The sequence below is a fragment of the Penicillium paradoxum genome, assembly GCF_028828445.1.
Source record: "Penicillium paradoxum strain IBT 22861 chromosome Unknown utg000005l_segment0_segment0, whole genome shotgun sequence".
In the NCBI taxonomy this organism is placed as follows: Eukaryota; Fungi; Ascomycota; class Eurotiomycetes; order Eurotiales; family Aspergillaceae; genus Penicillium; species Penicillium paradoxum.
This window is the reverse complement of record NW_026643183.1, coordinates 1034140-1048895: the sequence shown is the minus strand read 5'-3', so window position 1 is coordinate 1048895 and position 14756 is coordinate 1034140. Positions and strand designations below refer to the sequence as shown.

The following is a 14756-nucleotide window of genomic DNA, read 5'->3' as shown; positions in this document are numbered from 1 at the left end:
TAAAGTAGCCCTCAGGTAATTATGAACACAGAAATTTTTGAAAAACGCAGGGGAAAAAGCGATACGCCAATCGGCGCTATCCTTTGAGCCATTATTACATTACTCGCGAATCTCGCTGGACTCGTCATGGTGCTGGTGCTGGCTAGCACCGGCCTCGCCCTCCTTGGCAGCTCCAATGGAACCCCGGTGCAGGTCGTCCACAAGACCGGGGGAAGGAGTCCAGCTGGAGGACTTCCAGGGCTTGACGTGGAGAACGTACATGGTGTCGACCTCCTCGAGGGTACGACCCTGAGTCTCGTTGACGAAGAAGAAGACAACCAGGACGGCGGCGAAGCAGCAGGCGGCGAAGACATAGCCGTAGCGGAAGTCGATAGCACCGTCAATGAAGGGGGTGAAGAACGAGATCAGGAAGTTCCAGGTCCAGTTGGCAGCAGTAGCAATACCCATGCAGACAGCGCGGTACTTGAAGGGATACATCTCACCACAGATGGCCCAGACGATGGGACCCCAGGTGGTGGCGAATCCGACAATGAAGAAACAAGTGAAGACGATCATAGCAATACCGGCAGAGTGCGAAGCAGGGTTGACGTTGATGATCTCGTGACCAACGGAGGCCCAGATCATGAAGCAGATGAACATCCAGCCAGCACCGTACATCAAACACTTGCGGCGACCGTAGTGCTCGACAATGTACAGACCGGGGAGGGTCATACCGAAGTTGACAGCGCCCAGAATGATGGAAGTGACGTAGGAGTTGTCCAGACCGATACCATCGAAAATGCTAGTTCCGTAGTAGAAGATGAAGTTGGCACCAGTCAGCTGCTGCAAGGACTGGAGAGCGATACCGAGCATGATACGGTGGAACATGCGGGGACCGGTGAAAACCTCTTGCCAGGGAGCCTCGCCGCTGGCCATTTCTTCCTCAAGCTTTTGCTTCATATCGGCCATCTCTTGGGCAACAACGCGGTGGTTGTGGGGAACACCATAGAGCTTGCACATGACATCGTGGGCCTCTTCGGTACGACCGTGGCGGTAGGCGAAGCGAGGAGACTCGGGCAGGAAGAGAGTACCGATACCGAGGATCAGGGGCCAGGCAAATCCAATGCCCATGGTGATGCGCCACGAGGCATCAGTCTTGAGTCTCTCGGTGCCGAAGTTGACAATGTAGGAGATGAAGATACCGAAGGCGACGAAGAGCTGGAAAGCACTGACCATGGCACCACGGACCTGGCGGGGAGCGGACTCAGACTGGTACATGGGGACGACGCTGGAAAGCGCACCGACACCCAGACCGGCGACCCAACGGCCGATGGCAATCTGGTACCACTTGTCGGTGGTAGCAATCTGCACAATGATACCGACGATGTGAATCAGGGCCCAGAAAGAGATGGAGAACTTGCGGCCAATGCGGTCCGCAATGGGGGCAGCAACCAGGGCACCAATCATGGTTCCGATAGACAGCTGGAGGATTTATAGTTAGCATGTGGATATGACGGCATGGGGGATAATGCATCAACATTGGACATACCAGGCCAACAATTAAACCGTTGCGAACGTTACTGAAGACATATTGATCAGTGGCGGCATTGTGCTCCGCGAAACGCTGCTTGAAGTCCTCCATGGTAGTGAAACCCGCGATTTGACCTAGAGTCATTAGCGTTACATTCATAGTGGCAAGGCTGTGCGACACATACCTGTAGCATATCCGAAAATGAAACCACCCATGGAGACACACAGACCCAGGATGAAGGATCGCCAGGTCAGGTACTTGACAGGGCTGTCATCGAGCGTAAGGTTATCTTTCTCGGCAGAGGTAGAGTCCGCACGAGCAGGCGTCGCAGCCTGGGAAGAGAAAACAGATTCGGCCTTTCCAGGCTTCATCTTGTCCATAAAGGAAGAGACACCCATGATCGATTGATCCACGAATGTAACCAGAAGTGACAAAGAATATGTGAAGATGTGATGGGGAAAGAAAAAAAAAGCAGGGAAAGGAATGGGTCTAAATAGTCAAATGGATTCCGTTGTGGTTGCCGTCTCGTCCCCTTGGGGTACCATGGCCTGAAAAAACGGGGGCCCGGATCTAGTGTCCCACGTTTTCTAGTTTCCTCGCTGAAATGGGGTTGTAAATTTCAGTACTCCATGGGCAATTGGCTCTAGCGCCATGTACTCCGTGTTTAGAGGGTTCCTTTTAGTGGAGCAAGGGGGGAGACACCGATCTACCCAGGTACGGTATTCGGAATGTGTCCACGCGAAACCGTCCATGACATTGCTTATTGTTGATCTATACTCTCTTGGAATTCTTGCATGCATACACAGAATACCTAGGGACCTGTGTGCAGCATAGTCATGATGCTCAGGATAAACCGGCAACTATACAATGCATGCAGTGTACGATCGAAGCATGTAACCAAAAAGCTGGCTGATCACCCGACCTTCTTGCCACCTTCTAGAAAAGTTCGAGAGTCAGTGAGCTGGGTCCTAGGTACGGAGTACAAATGTACGAATGAGAGTGCAGTGCCTGGCCAAGGATGGCGTGGGTACTAGAATCGGCTGGTTTGATGGCGGATAAACGGATACTTCTACGTAATGGTGACCATGATATGAACTGTAGCTCTGCAAGCTACGGAGTACACGAATAATCACTCAGACAAAAGAACGTGACATAATAAACTAGGTGATGGGACGGGTTTCTGTGCCGACGGTGTTTTCGTGAAGAGGATCCAGGTACAGGGTATAGATTGGACAATTATGCAGAGATTTCGGATTAATTTCGCGACTCTACACGTACACGAAAATGGCAACTGAAACCAGGTGGATTCCAAAAAAAGAAGGCGCAAACAAGTTAAAAAAGAGAGACAAAAAATAAAAGGCAGTCAATCAAAATACTGAGAATTCTGTTTAACAAGTGGGTCAGAGGCGTGGACTATGCACTCTACCCGAACCGGTCATAGAGCGCTGATCATATACCAAAAAGCTTGGCTTGGAATATCAAAATGGCTGATTGCAACTTTAGACCAAGTGATGGGCAAAAGGGGCCATGAAAACGCTGGAGGGATGCAGTCCCATTTTATATCCTCATGGAGCTGATGCCAGCGACACGGAAGATGCTGATAAGCATGAAGCTGGACTGTCAGCCCTGATCAGACCCACTGCCGGTGAGGCTTCGGTCGACTCCCGCGCAGAGATTTATGATCGGTTGGGCTGTCTACGGGATCCACACCTTCTCAATCGGCACACCGAGTGCCTGTTGCGCTTTGTCAATCCCGATACCTGACCGAGCCGATTGCGATCCCGAGTCGGGATCCTCGGTCAAAGCCGACTGCAATGCCGAAAACATCTTGGCATGTATAACCTCTGGAATGTACGGAGTATCCATGTTAACCTTAGGATCAGAATGCTCCATTCTAGAAGCATTCCTATGTTTCTATGTTTGTTTGTTTTGCCACCCATTGGTATGTCTGTTATCGGCCACATGTCCGCTATCCCTGTTGCAAGCATCCTTCCAAGAGTCAGGCCCACTATTATTAAGCTCTTTCGACGGTGAACCTCCTGGGAAAAACTCTGACTTTAAGGGCTAATGATAATGACTAAAAGGTCAGACCACCTAAGCGCTCTAGAGCTGTACAAAAAAATCCAAAGAAGGTAGGTCTTATGTGGATCATAGCCCTAAACCTCCTTGGGCTAGCCCAAACTGAAAAATAGGGAGGAGGCAAAAGATAGACAATGGGCCAATCAGCGTCGGGTTTCCGTTATCACTGGCACCTCTGCCTGTGTGAGCTGAGTTTTCTTATGCTACACTGAATCGGTCCAGGTTCGTCGGGCAGCCCCGGGTAGGAGACGTGCGGGTTGTATGATGAACAGCCTATCCGGCAAATCTGTCGATGAAATCGACCGGGTGTAACAATCTCCACCTGTCTTCTGAATGGGTGTACTTCGCAATGGGTGTCTAGGAAGCAACCAAATTGGACCCTGAGACAGAGAAATTGCCCTTTGATAACCGTGTACACTGCCCATGTGCATCTTATACACCGATACCTTTTCAACAAAATCCTGCGTGAGGGGTTAGGTATGCCATAGACCTTACGTCAGAATATCAGATCTTCATCACAGCACACGTAGCTCCATGCAAGCCTAGTATGTATATCACTATCATTAGGGGGGGATGAGGAAAAGGTCAATGAAATACATAATAGCTTTTGGTAATAGTAGATTGAATCAACATTGACCACTAATCCACATGCAGGGTATACGGAGTAGTTAGTATATAATAGTGCGAAAGTGGCCCTGCAGACAACCACAATGACGTCTATCAGATACAATACATGTTGTAGTTATGTACAACATACAACATAACGTACTATGTATCCAGCATACAACATCCTAAATAGGGAACCCCGTCTTCTCCCCTCCACTATGGAATGCAACGACTCCATTATGCGGGTGACAATACTCAGCGTCCCCATCCTTCTCCTTCATCGGGAATCGGCTCGGAAAATCGCGCTTTCCCCATTGATATATGCAACATACCATGGTTCTTCTGCACATGTATCCGGGTGTGCGGTTGGTAGCCGACATATGGCTGTCACACCGCTATAAGGGAGATTGTAAGGGGTCTGTCTTCACCCTTATTTGTTTGCGATGCTTGTCTTATGGGGCTGGATGTCAACCCCTAAGTCTGCGCTTAAAGGCCACTTACTACTGAATACTGGATCTCAGTCTGCTGAGTTCGATCTATACTATGGTTATTATACATGTTCGCCTCGGAACTCTATATGCTGTTCATACCTATCAACCTAGAGTGGGAGCCTCTATGTCGTATATTCATCCCAGAACATGGCATTGAGTTTGATTGTATGCTTAAAAGTTTGATTTGATGGTACTGCCTACCCTTCCGAAGGGTTTCCTTCTTTCGGACAAACCAGGTACAAACATGTGCCAACTCCAAATGATTGCTTGTTCTTTCGCATGCTGCGCGTGTATTGATTCAGTCTTTTGGTTTCCGAGGTTGTCCTATGTTGTACACAGAAACCGGGCTATCCTGGAACGGACAAGAGGAGAAATCTTATGACTGGCGAAACATTCTTTCGCTTTTATCAACTGTCAGGCCACCGGTCTGGAGACTTTTGTGAAGACCACCAGGGCATCCAGACCTCTAGGGACTGGTGAGACATTACAGGGATCCACCTCAGTCTCTGTCTGTTGCCAGGGGATGATGTTTCAAGGTTAAGGTTACTGTTTATAATGCTACACCTGCCTGAAGAATTGCATACGAGAAGGCTTATTAATAATGCAGAAGACACTGAAGAGACAAAAGGTTCCTCCATGCATGACATGTACAGACCCAAGTCCCGAATGTGATACTAAATAAAAACCAAAGATCATCATCTGTATTGGCGGTATATGCGAGATCATCAAGTCAAGAACTTTTCTGTCCTATTGACCAGGAGGACAAACTCCCACAAATCGTTACTGTATCAAATAAAACTTGAAATCGTCCACAGTGAACAGTCATGGAAACCAAAAATGCGCGTCAAATGAACATTTGGACGAAAGAAACTCGGAAAATGAAAAAAATAAACGCCCAACACCATTTTGCACCCGGTATCGAAACCAATGGACAATGATTAAGAATGGGTCTCGTTTCATCCGCATCCGCTTCAGCATCAGAGGGGCTTTTAACGACGGTCTGTCTTGCCCATACCACGCTTTCCGGAGTACTAAAGAGAGAAGGGTTAGTATATACACACAATAATAGATTGGGTTGGAAAGAACATACCAAGTGCTTGGCGAGAGACGCGGTGGTGTGACGATCAGCCTCACCAGCACGAGCCATACGGTTCATCTTCTTCTGGCCCAGCTTAGCCAGACGCTCAGCCTTGTCACGGTTGCTGAAGGTGGTGACACCGTCGTGACGACGATCAGTCGCCGGTGTGGTGCGGGCGCGGCTCTTAGCGCGAGCAAGGGCCTTGTGTGGGTTATCGTCGACGTCCATGGCGTCGGGGTCTTCAGTAGCCTCGCGGGTGCTAGGACGGCCGCGGACCAGGTTGTTAGCGCGGGCACGAGAGCCAGCGGCAGAGTTGTCGTAACCAGCAGAGTTGAGACCCTTGGTCATCTCGGACAGCTTCTTGGCCTTGGCGCTGCGGGGGATGGGTGCGCGGTTCTTGAGAGACTTGCGCATGTTGGCATCGTTGCGCATGAGAATACGCTTCTCGCGGATAAGATCCGCCTTCAAACGGTTGTCGGCATCTTCGGCATCTTCCACGCTCTCGTCCGACTCGTAGTAACCATCTGCCTCGAGCTTGTCCTCTTCCTCCTCGAGGGCAGCGAGCTTGCTCTCGATATCCGGATCCACAAAGTCGTAGATGTTCTTGCCCTTCCAGACCTCGGGAATCTTGTCGTGGTTCCACTCCGAGTCGGCGAGGGTGTAGTCGCGCTGCATATCGAAGTTGTAGACACCGGCACCGCCGTTCTCCTCTTCGATATCGCGCTCCAATTTGCGGCGGTTGGGGTCGTTCTTATCGTACTTCTTGAGGTCCTTGACGCCCTCGGGAATGAAGGTCTCACGCACACCACCCATAGGCTGAGCAACGTGGATACGGGACAGAACATCGTTGAGACGGCCACTGGGGGTGGCAGAGGTGGAGCCAGACTTGAGCTTCTGGGAAACACGCTCAGCGAGGAGCTTGTCACATGCAGCGTTCTTGACGGCGGTCACACCTTCGGTGGTAGTGCAAGAAGCCTGCAGCAACTCAACATCCTCTGCCTTCAGGATCTGCTGAAGCTGCTCCTGGTACTCGGGCTCCAAATCCTCGGGACGGCGCACATCAATCTTGTTAACGACAATGAACACAATCTTGTTGGCAAACAAGGGCTTGATGCTGTGGAAAAGCTTAATCTGATCGCCAACAGAGTAACCACACTGCTCGGAAAGATCCATGAAGTAAAGGATGGCGGACCGCAAGTGAGCAACGGCGGTGATAGACTGCATTTCAATGGTGTTCATCTCCTCCAGAGGGTGGTCCAAAATTCCGGGGGTATCAATAGCCTGGAAACGGAGATACTTGTAATCGAAATGGCCGACGAACAAACTCTTGGTGGTGAAAGCGTAGGGTTGAACATCGACATCCGCGCGGGTGATGTTGCGCAGGAAGCTGGACTTTCCGACGTTGGGGTAACCACAGATCAGGAGAGTACGGGTGTTGGGGTCAATCGCAGGAAGACGACCCAAGTGCTGACGGACCTGTTCCAGGTAAACGAGGGGATCCTTCAGGCGACGAGTGATAGTAGCCATGCGACCGAGAGCAGCGCGCTTGAGCTGCTTGCACTGGAACAGAGACTGCGCATACTTGATAAGACGGACGTAATCGCGAGAGACGGTTTCAATCAGGTGCTTAGCGGTCGAAACTTGACCAAGGGCGATACGGAAGTGGTCGGCATCGTAGAGGGTGTTCATCAGATCCTTGTCTGGTGGATATTAGACCCCACTCAAATAGCCATGATCGCCACAGGAGGAAAACTTACGGAAAGGATGAATATCCTGTAGGCGAGGGAATCCATCGAGAATGTGCTGGAACTTCTCGCCGAAAGTCTCCTGGGTATATTTGACCTTTCTGGTGTAGAATCCTGATGGGTAAAAAAAATTCGATCAGCGATTGTGCTTTATCGATAACCGCGATAACTTTTTTTCTGCATTTTGCCGTCTCTATCTCGAATCAAACAGAATGACTAGAATCATACCTCTGATACGGCTGATCTTGAAGCCGGCACGAATCTGTGTGGGAAGCTGTCTCTGAGTCCGACTAAGGACAATATCGAGAAACTCTTGATGGCTTGGAACCGGAGCAATCTGTCAAGCGGTGAAAATAGATTAGCAATCTCCTCAGCCAGAAATGGCGGGAAACGACCAGTCGGCATTAACTCACATCCTTCCAAGTCGTCTTCATGATGGGCAGTCAGGAGTCAAATCAGACTCTTGAAGTAATCCCGTGAGTGAATGGGTGTTGATAGAGTGGGTTTTTCTCCGCGAAAAAATTGTTGGCAGTCCTTTTTTTCTGCCGGGCGGAAGATAAATGCGGGGACCAGGATTGGATGGATTCTGATAGGCGAGTCACGTGATTTGCACCGGAACACAAGATGCACGAGTCTGCGCAGACTGGGGAATTTATATATCTTATTTTGTCTATGTCTGTTCATAATTCAACGCCATGCTCATATACATCGCATTGTCGTCAACTATGGTACACAAAGCCTTTGTGTCCGATTCGGGATGCCCAATCCGTTTCCGCCCAGATTCGTAAAAGTGAATGGTTATCAATCCCGCCACCCGAAGAAACTCCGTTGTTTTTCCTCTTTAAAAAGCCCGTATGACCAAACCTCGACATAGGACAAAAGCATGAATGTGCGTAAGAGAGGGGATGATAAACCCAGGAACATTCAGCAGCCTAGCACAGTCCACGCCGAAAAGATGCAAAAGAAAAAGAATACCCAGAAAGGTCTTACTCCTCAAGAGGCTCGGGGCCAAACTCTAGGACCTAAATTCGGTCAGTACACAGACTGCTTTCTATGTTCAGAAGAGGACATACCATATCAAACCATCCACCACCGCCAAACTGGCACTTGCTGGGTCCACGGGACTCGAAGCCAAATGACTCGTAGAAGGGAATCAGGTGATCGTGTGCAATGATGGCAATGCGCTCAGCAATCTGGGCCTCACGAATGCGGTGGATATATGACTTCATCAGCGTGCTGCCGACCTGCTTGCCTTGATGCTCAGGGTCCACAGCAAGCGAATGAATAGCAATCGTGCTGCCACCTTCTTCGTGGCCAACGGCCTCCCCATTCTCGAGAGTCCAACGCTCATTTTGCCAATTGGCAGGAAGTCGCATTGATCGGTCTGTCACAAGAGGCTCTGAGGTACGAGTAGAAACGATGTGCCCAACAAGCGTGGGGCGGGGTTTGGGTTCTCCTTCTGCGAGGAGAGGAAGAGTGAAGAGACCCAGGCTGAGTTCAGGGCACTTAGTGAGACGGTAAATGAACTATAAAATAAAATGTCAGCGATTGTGTTTCCGCATAGGTCCGCTGAAGCGACCATACCTTGTCGTGGGAACAACGCTCTGGCTCTGGGAAAGCTGCCTCGACCTTCACGCAGTCTTCGACATTTGATGTGGAGAGCAATTGGACGAAAGGGTGCAGTTCATCCAACTTTGTGCGATTGTGAGTGGGTTGGCGACGGAACCAATATGGGAAATCATTCGCGTCGTCCTGGTCAACCGCGACATAGTCCTCATCTACCTCGTCGTCATCGTCATCTTCATCGTCGTCAAGTGGGAAACCGTTGGCCATTGCAATACCAGCACGGCTCATGATACGAGACAAGTCGCTGTTATTGGGGTTTCCCAGAGACAATTCGTCTACATTGGAAAGCGGCCTCAGCCCGTTGTCTTGGCCAGGCATGGACTCGGAGGAATAATCGGTGTGATCAGACATGACGAGCAATTGAGAGATAAACTGATCGGTCGAGGATTAGGGTAGTTGGGTTCGAGATCTCTGGGAGTTAGACAGAGCTAGGGTGCCACGATCGATCGGAGTGCAGGGGGGACCCGGCTTGGTGGCGTGGAGAGACGAATCTAGAACGGTGGGGATTAATCTCATGAAATCGATTGGGACTAATATCAAATGGAAGAAACAGTGACAGTTTCCAGGATAGACGGTGGATTAGGCTCAGTTGTTCCTTGAAGGTATTTTCGAGCCAATGTTGGCAATTCACAGATTAAGAATCTGCGACACTGTGCGCAAGGAGGGGTGTTGCGACCGAAGGTGAAGATGGAAGGAAAGAGCCCTAGAGCAACATAGGCAGTGCTTACATTCAATGTTGGTTTAGACAATTTTTTCAAGGTGCAATTTGGGAAGAACGCAAAATAGGTATTTTTGTTTTTTTTGGACGTGAAGAACGAGTCGGAGAATGAGGAACTTTTGGAGGGGGGTTCAGCCGATAAAGTACAGGAACCTATCAGTACCCTATTCTCGCCGGGTGCTTCGTCATTTCCGATGTATCCTTGCGTACCGCGACCCTTGCCCCAAAGCGGTCTACACGGTAAAAAGTCGATTTCCGGCTTCTAGAACACTTGCACAATCAGCCCCATAGCGTTATGTCTACATCGTCTTTGGAGTATGTATCTGAATACGGAGTAGTTAGACGCCTCTTCTTGGCTTGGTCCTTGGGATTGGTTGACCTACGTAATACACCAAGACTTTGACGAATGCTACCGCAAATACGGGGTAGATGATCACTACATACATTTGCCCCTACTTGAGTATGTAGGTATAAGTCAGGGCTATCTAAAGAAAATCTGACTCCAACATCATGGTTCTGTAACGAGGCTTGCGACGCTGCCTAGATACGGAGCACATGAAGAGACGATTGCCATGCAACATGAAGAATAATTACCAAGAATCCGTGGATAATTCATTTTTATTTTTCTTATACCTTACAACGTTGGCATAGTACCTACATACCTGGTATCTAGGAGGTATGTTTGAGATGTATCATTGGTCTGGTATCCAATGTATCCTACATACATGTACGTTTTCATATGTTCTGCTGCTATTATTATCATCACCACACAAAACTCATAATAATTCTTTTGGCCAATTGTATCTTGATTTCACATTCTCCACTCATTCAATAGCAACTTTGGCCGAGCGGTTAAGGCGCCAGACTCAAGAAACATCTTTCTTCACTGAGCAAATCAGTGAGCATTCTGGTCACGAAAGTGGCGTGGGTTCGATTCCCACAGGTTGCATATCTTTTTGTCCCTTGTATAGTTGAGACAAATCCTGTACAATATCTTTTTTACGTTCTTTCTTTCTTTTTATTTAAATTGGAAAGAACATTAACTCATCTGTGAATTCTCTGTCTGAATTTTTCTACTCATGAACAAATTTGTGGTGTTGCTGGAAATATATATATCACCATCCATGCATTGAATCTAGCACGATACGGGATCTCCGGTGTCGGCTCGAGCTGCATTTGACGTATGCACTTGAGCTAGCCAGAACCACTCAGAACGCTGCAAAGGCAAGCTCCAATATTACAAACCTTACGCAGGCACATGCGTGGATGATTTGCTGGGCAATATAATTGGACCGATGGAAAGGCCATATGCAGTACGGAGTAAATTAGATGCATACATATACACTCGGATTGGGTTGGTAAAATACCCTGTAAAGGAGCCTGTCCCCACAAAAGATACCTAAATATATTCTAGCAGCACACAGAATGGACTTGGATATCCTGGTAGACTTAGGCACAATATCTACATGTAGTTGTAGGTAGTGCAGGATAACGAACCATCCTAGTTTTTCCAACCAAGACAGATGATCAAAAGTACCCACGAGAAAACCTTTGGTTTTGTTACACAGAAATACATACCGTCTAGTAAAAGTTGTATAGTAGTAACCTAGAGAATATTTGAAGTACAGTAGTGGACACCATAAATGCCTCTCTTATCAATCTCGGTGATCCACAGGCGGTGAACGGCTACCGAGGATGCGTCATTCCATGTTATTTTCTTTTTTTTGGTCTTGACTCACTCTAGCCTTTCTATCCTGCTGTGCTCTCGATTGATCAGTGGTGAGATTGCTCCTCCGAGGCTCTTGCATTCACATCAATTGCTGGGACGGAGCAAAAAGCCCTGAACCATGAGCTCCCGAACACTGAAATGGACCCGAACGGCTAAATCATCGTTGGTGAAGGTGATCAATCCCGGCAGGCAGCCTTAATAGTCTTCATTCATTGACTAAAGGATTGCAGCAACATGTCGCCCGTCCTAGTGACCCCGCCACGGCGCGCCCGGTACAGGCGTTGAATGTCCAAGCCCAGCAATTCGCCGAGTTCTCGGGCAGCAGTGAAAGCCAAGATCGCCTTGGCCATCGAGCAAAGGAGAAACTACTCGATAAGGTATGTAAGGTACGGAAATTGCTCTGTGACATATGCTAACAGCTTTTTATTGGTTTTAGGAATTTTTTCTTAGTTTACTGAGCTCTGCGTCAACTAAGCGCGAAGCTAAGTCGTACCTAGCTCGGCTTAAGGCCAACCCCGCTAGATCGAGCCTAGAATCTATATCCGAGCCCCCGAAAGAGTCCGCATCAGTATGTGTACCTCCTGGTGTTAACCTGGGCTCATTCTACGGTGCATCCAGGGCAGTGTACGACAGTCCTGTTTTCCGACAAGATACGACTCCTACCCCGGAAGCGCAATACATCTCCGAAAGGTTACACTTGGCAGTGATAAAAATCACCAGGCCGCAATTTCTCGATGATTCAGTTATCAATGGAGTGGCGAAGACTTTATCGCAGCTCGTCCGCTTGGGCATGGGGTGCTGCGTCGTAGTCGATCCCGGGAAGATGGACGACGCTGCTATGCGGCATATGGCCATCGAACAGGCAAATCGGATATCAGCGGCCGTCGATTGGCAGCCCGACTCAAAATCATTCCGTCTCGACTCAGCGTTGTCTTTACCCGAGCGGGGCTCAGGTCAACCCATAATTCTATCTCGGAAAGTGATTTTGAGCGCCCTTCGGGAAGGCAATGTTGTTCTTATCACGCCGATTGCTTATACAGAGGACAGCCCACGAGCTGTCTCAGTCTCAGCAAATGATGCGGTCCTTACATTGATAAAAGAGTTAGCTGGATTATCAACATTTCCAGACCCAGACGAAGATCCATCAATCACCGCCGAGAGAATCAATACTCTACAGAGGGAGGTATCGGTGGACCGTGTCATTGTTCTCGATGCGCTTGGTGGTATTCCGGCGTTCAAAGGCCCACAGTCGTCGCACGTCTTCATTAACATGGAGCAAGAGTTTGATCAAATCAAAGATGAGCTCTGCCAGGCACGAGATTCTGTTTCCGGAAACAACAACGCTGCAAAGCAGGTCAACACTGAAGCCACTTACCCAATTTTGGAAAGCAATCCTTTCTCGAAACTTGTCAATCGTGAAGTCGTCTCACCTGGACAACCAGATGAGCCTGGCCAATCACCGGCCGGCAAGGTAATGGGAAAATTGCTAGATGGCCATCTAGAGAATCTCCGACTATCCCAACAAGCATTAGCCATGCTACCATCAGCCTCTTCAGGAATTATCACCTCCCCACAAGAGGTTTCCTACTCAGCTCGCGCACCTCAAGCGGCCGATTCAGACCTGTCAGCCGTCGGAACCCGTCGACAGCGCAACCCACTGATTCATCACCTCCTCACCGACAAGCCTCTACTCTCATCTTCTCTTCCCCCGGGTCGACGGGGCGCTTTCAACAGCGGATCATTCAGTATATCTAGCCCTCTTACATCACACACGACCTTCATAAAACGCGGCATGCCCCTCACGATTCTCCCAAATCCCTGGACAAAACCCTGGTCAGCCCATATCCAACCGCGACTCGGACTGAACGACCCCAGCATCGACCTTCCCCGCTTAGTCACCCTAATCGAAGACTCCTTCGACCGCAAACTCGACGTTCAAAATTACCTCGACCGCGTGAACAGTCGCATCGCCGGTGTCATCGTCGCCGGCGAGTACGAAGGTGGCGCCATCCTGACCTGGGAGATGCCGCCAGGTGTTCCCGACGATGGAAGCGAAGCCAGTGCTGCTCGCATGGTGCCCTATCTGGATAAATTTGCCGTACTGAAGCGGAGCCAGGGTGCGGGCGGCGTCGCAGACATTGTGTTCAATGCGATGGTGCGCACCTGTTTCCCCAACGGAGTCTGCTGGCGCAGCCGCATGGACAACCCCGTGAATAAATGGTACTTCGAGCGCTCGTCGGGTACTTGGAAGCTGGCTGATAGTAACTGGACGATGTTCTGGACGACGCCTGGGCTTGTGGAGAATTCCCAGCGCTTCCAGGATTATGAGGCTGTTTGTCGGGCTATTCAGCCTAGTTGGGCGGATACGAAAAGTGTTGTTGATTGATGTGTCTGTAGATAGAAAGGGACACTGATGTTGGTTAGTACCGATCGTTCTGGAGTTTGTGGTTGGTTTGCAGAGGAGCAGATGGTTGCCATAATCAGTGATGTCTGTAATGTCTTTTGTTATACTCGAGACACGAGTGAGAACCGGAAAAGTACATATGAAGGGATACTAAACATAGAAAACTATAGCGAAATTATAAACGTCTATTGGTCTACTATTATGATGAGTACTATGTTATTTGCTAGGACGCCCAACTACCGTTGTAGGAAGGCGAGAGAGAACAAATGATCCTCCGGTTAGCATGCTTTATACAAACATGGGACCACCACAATAGCATTTGCCACTCGATACGGAGTACGGAGTAGGTGAATCGCTTAAAAGCGATTCACGTGACCTATTGTATGTGTCGCTATACCTAGGTAGGCTATGAGCTTCGCATACGACGTCTTGAGCATCTATGGCATTATGAGCAGGGGAGGCTCTTCAAGGACAGGCGATAACATCCGAGGTAAAAGGCGGCCCAAGGAAAACAATAGGATGCTGGTCAGAGAACGCTAATTTGACTGAGATTATTAGGTCTCCGTGCTCTATACGGATTTCTCCGTGTCAAGACGCAGATACCCCAGGTAGATCAGGCACGAGATCACGAACCGCAGACCCACCAGTAAGGCCGCCCCATTCTAGCCTCAATAATCAGCAAGAGTACATATCCCGTACGGAGTACTCCGTAATGTTCTCGGATTTTCTCGAGTGAGACATCCCCTGGGTGCCAAGCCTCGGAAGTGCGC

At 49.2% G+C, this 14756-nt stretch overlaps 5 protein-coding genes across 5 annotated transcripts; 1 reads left to right on the top strand and 4 right to left on the bottom strand.

Moving 5' to 3' along the window:
- Positions 1-99: 99 nt before the first annotated feature.
- N7457_005414 (sugar porter family MFS transporter) lies at positions 100-1908 on the bottom strand (the record flags this gene model as incomplete). The annotated part of the gene is made up of 3 exons (XM_057176459.1): positions 100-1461; positions 1529-1644; positions 1695-1908. The coding sequence occupies 3 exons, from the start codon at positions 1906-1908 to the stop codon at positions 100-102; spliced, it is 1692 nt and encodes a 563-aa protein (XP_057030761.1).
- Positions 1909-3205: 1297 nt separating this feature from the next.
- N7457_005413 (uncharacterized protein) lies at positions 3206-3403 on the bottom strand (the record flags this gene model as incomplete). The annotated part of the gene is made up of 1 exon (XM_057176458.1): positions 3206-3403. The coding sequence occupies one exon, from the start codon at positions 3401-3403 to the stop codon at positions 3206-3208; it is 198 nt and encodes a 65-aa protein (XP_057030760.1).
- Positions 3404-5675: 2272 nt separating this feature from the next.
- On the bottom strand, positions 5676-7943 carry N7457_005412 (putative GTPase NOG1; the record flags this gene model as incomplete). Its single annotated transcript, XM_057176457.1, has 5 exons — positions 5676-5717; positions 5777-7464; positions 7522-7623; positions 7738-7846; positions 7923-7943. 5 exons carry the CDS (start codon positions 7941-7943, stop codon positions 5676-5678), a joined length of 1962 nt encoding a protein of 653 aa, XP_057030759.1.
- Positions 7944-8495: 552 nt separating this feature from the next.
- N7457_005411 (polyamine acetyltransferase) lies at positions 8496-9486 on the bottom strand (the record flags this gene model as incomplete). The annotated part of the gene is made up of 3 exons (XM_057176456.1): positions 8496-8531; positions 8583-9035; positions 9094-9486. 3 exons carry the CDS (start codon positions 9484-9486, stop codon positions 8496-8498), a joined length of 882 nt encoding a protein of 293 aa, XP_057030758.1.
- A 2214-nt stretch (positions 9487-11700) lies between these two features.
- Positions 11701-13968, top strand: arg2 (acetyl-CoA:L-glutamate N-acetyltransferase; the record flags this gene model as incomplete). Its single annotated transcript, XM_057176455.1, has 3 exons — positions 11701-11754; positions 11813-11959; positions 12019-13968. The coding sequence occupies 3 exons, from the start codon at positions 11701-11703 to the stop codon at positions 13966-13968; spliced, it is 2151 nt and encodes a 716-aa protein (XP_057030757.1).
- Between the last annotated feature and the right edge of the window lie 788 nt (positions 13969-14756).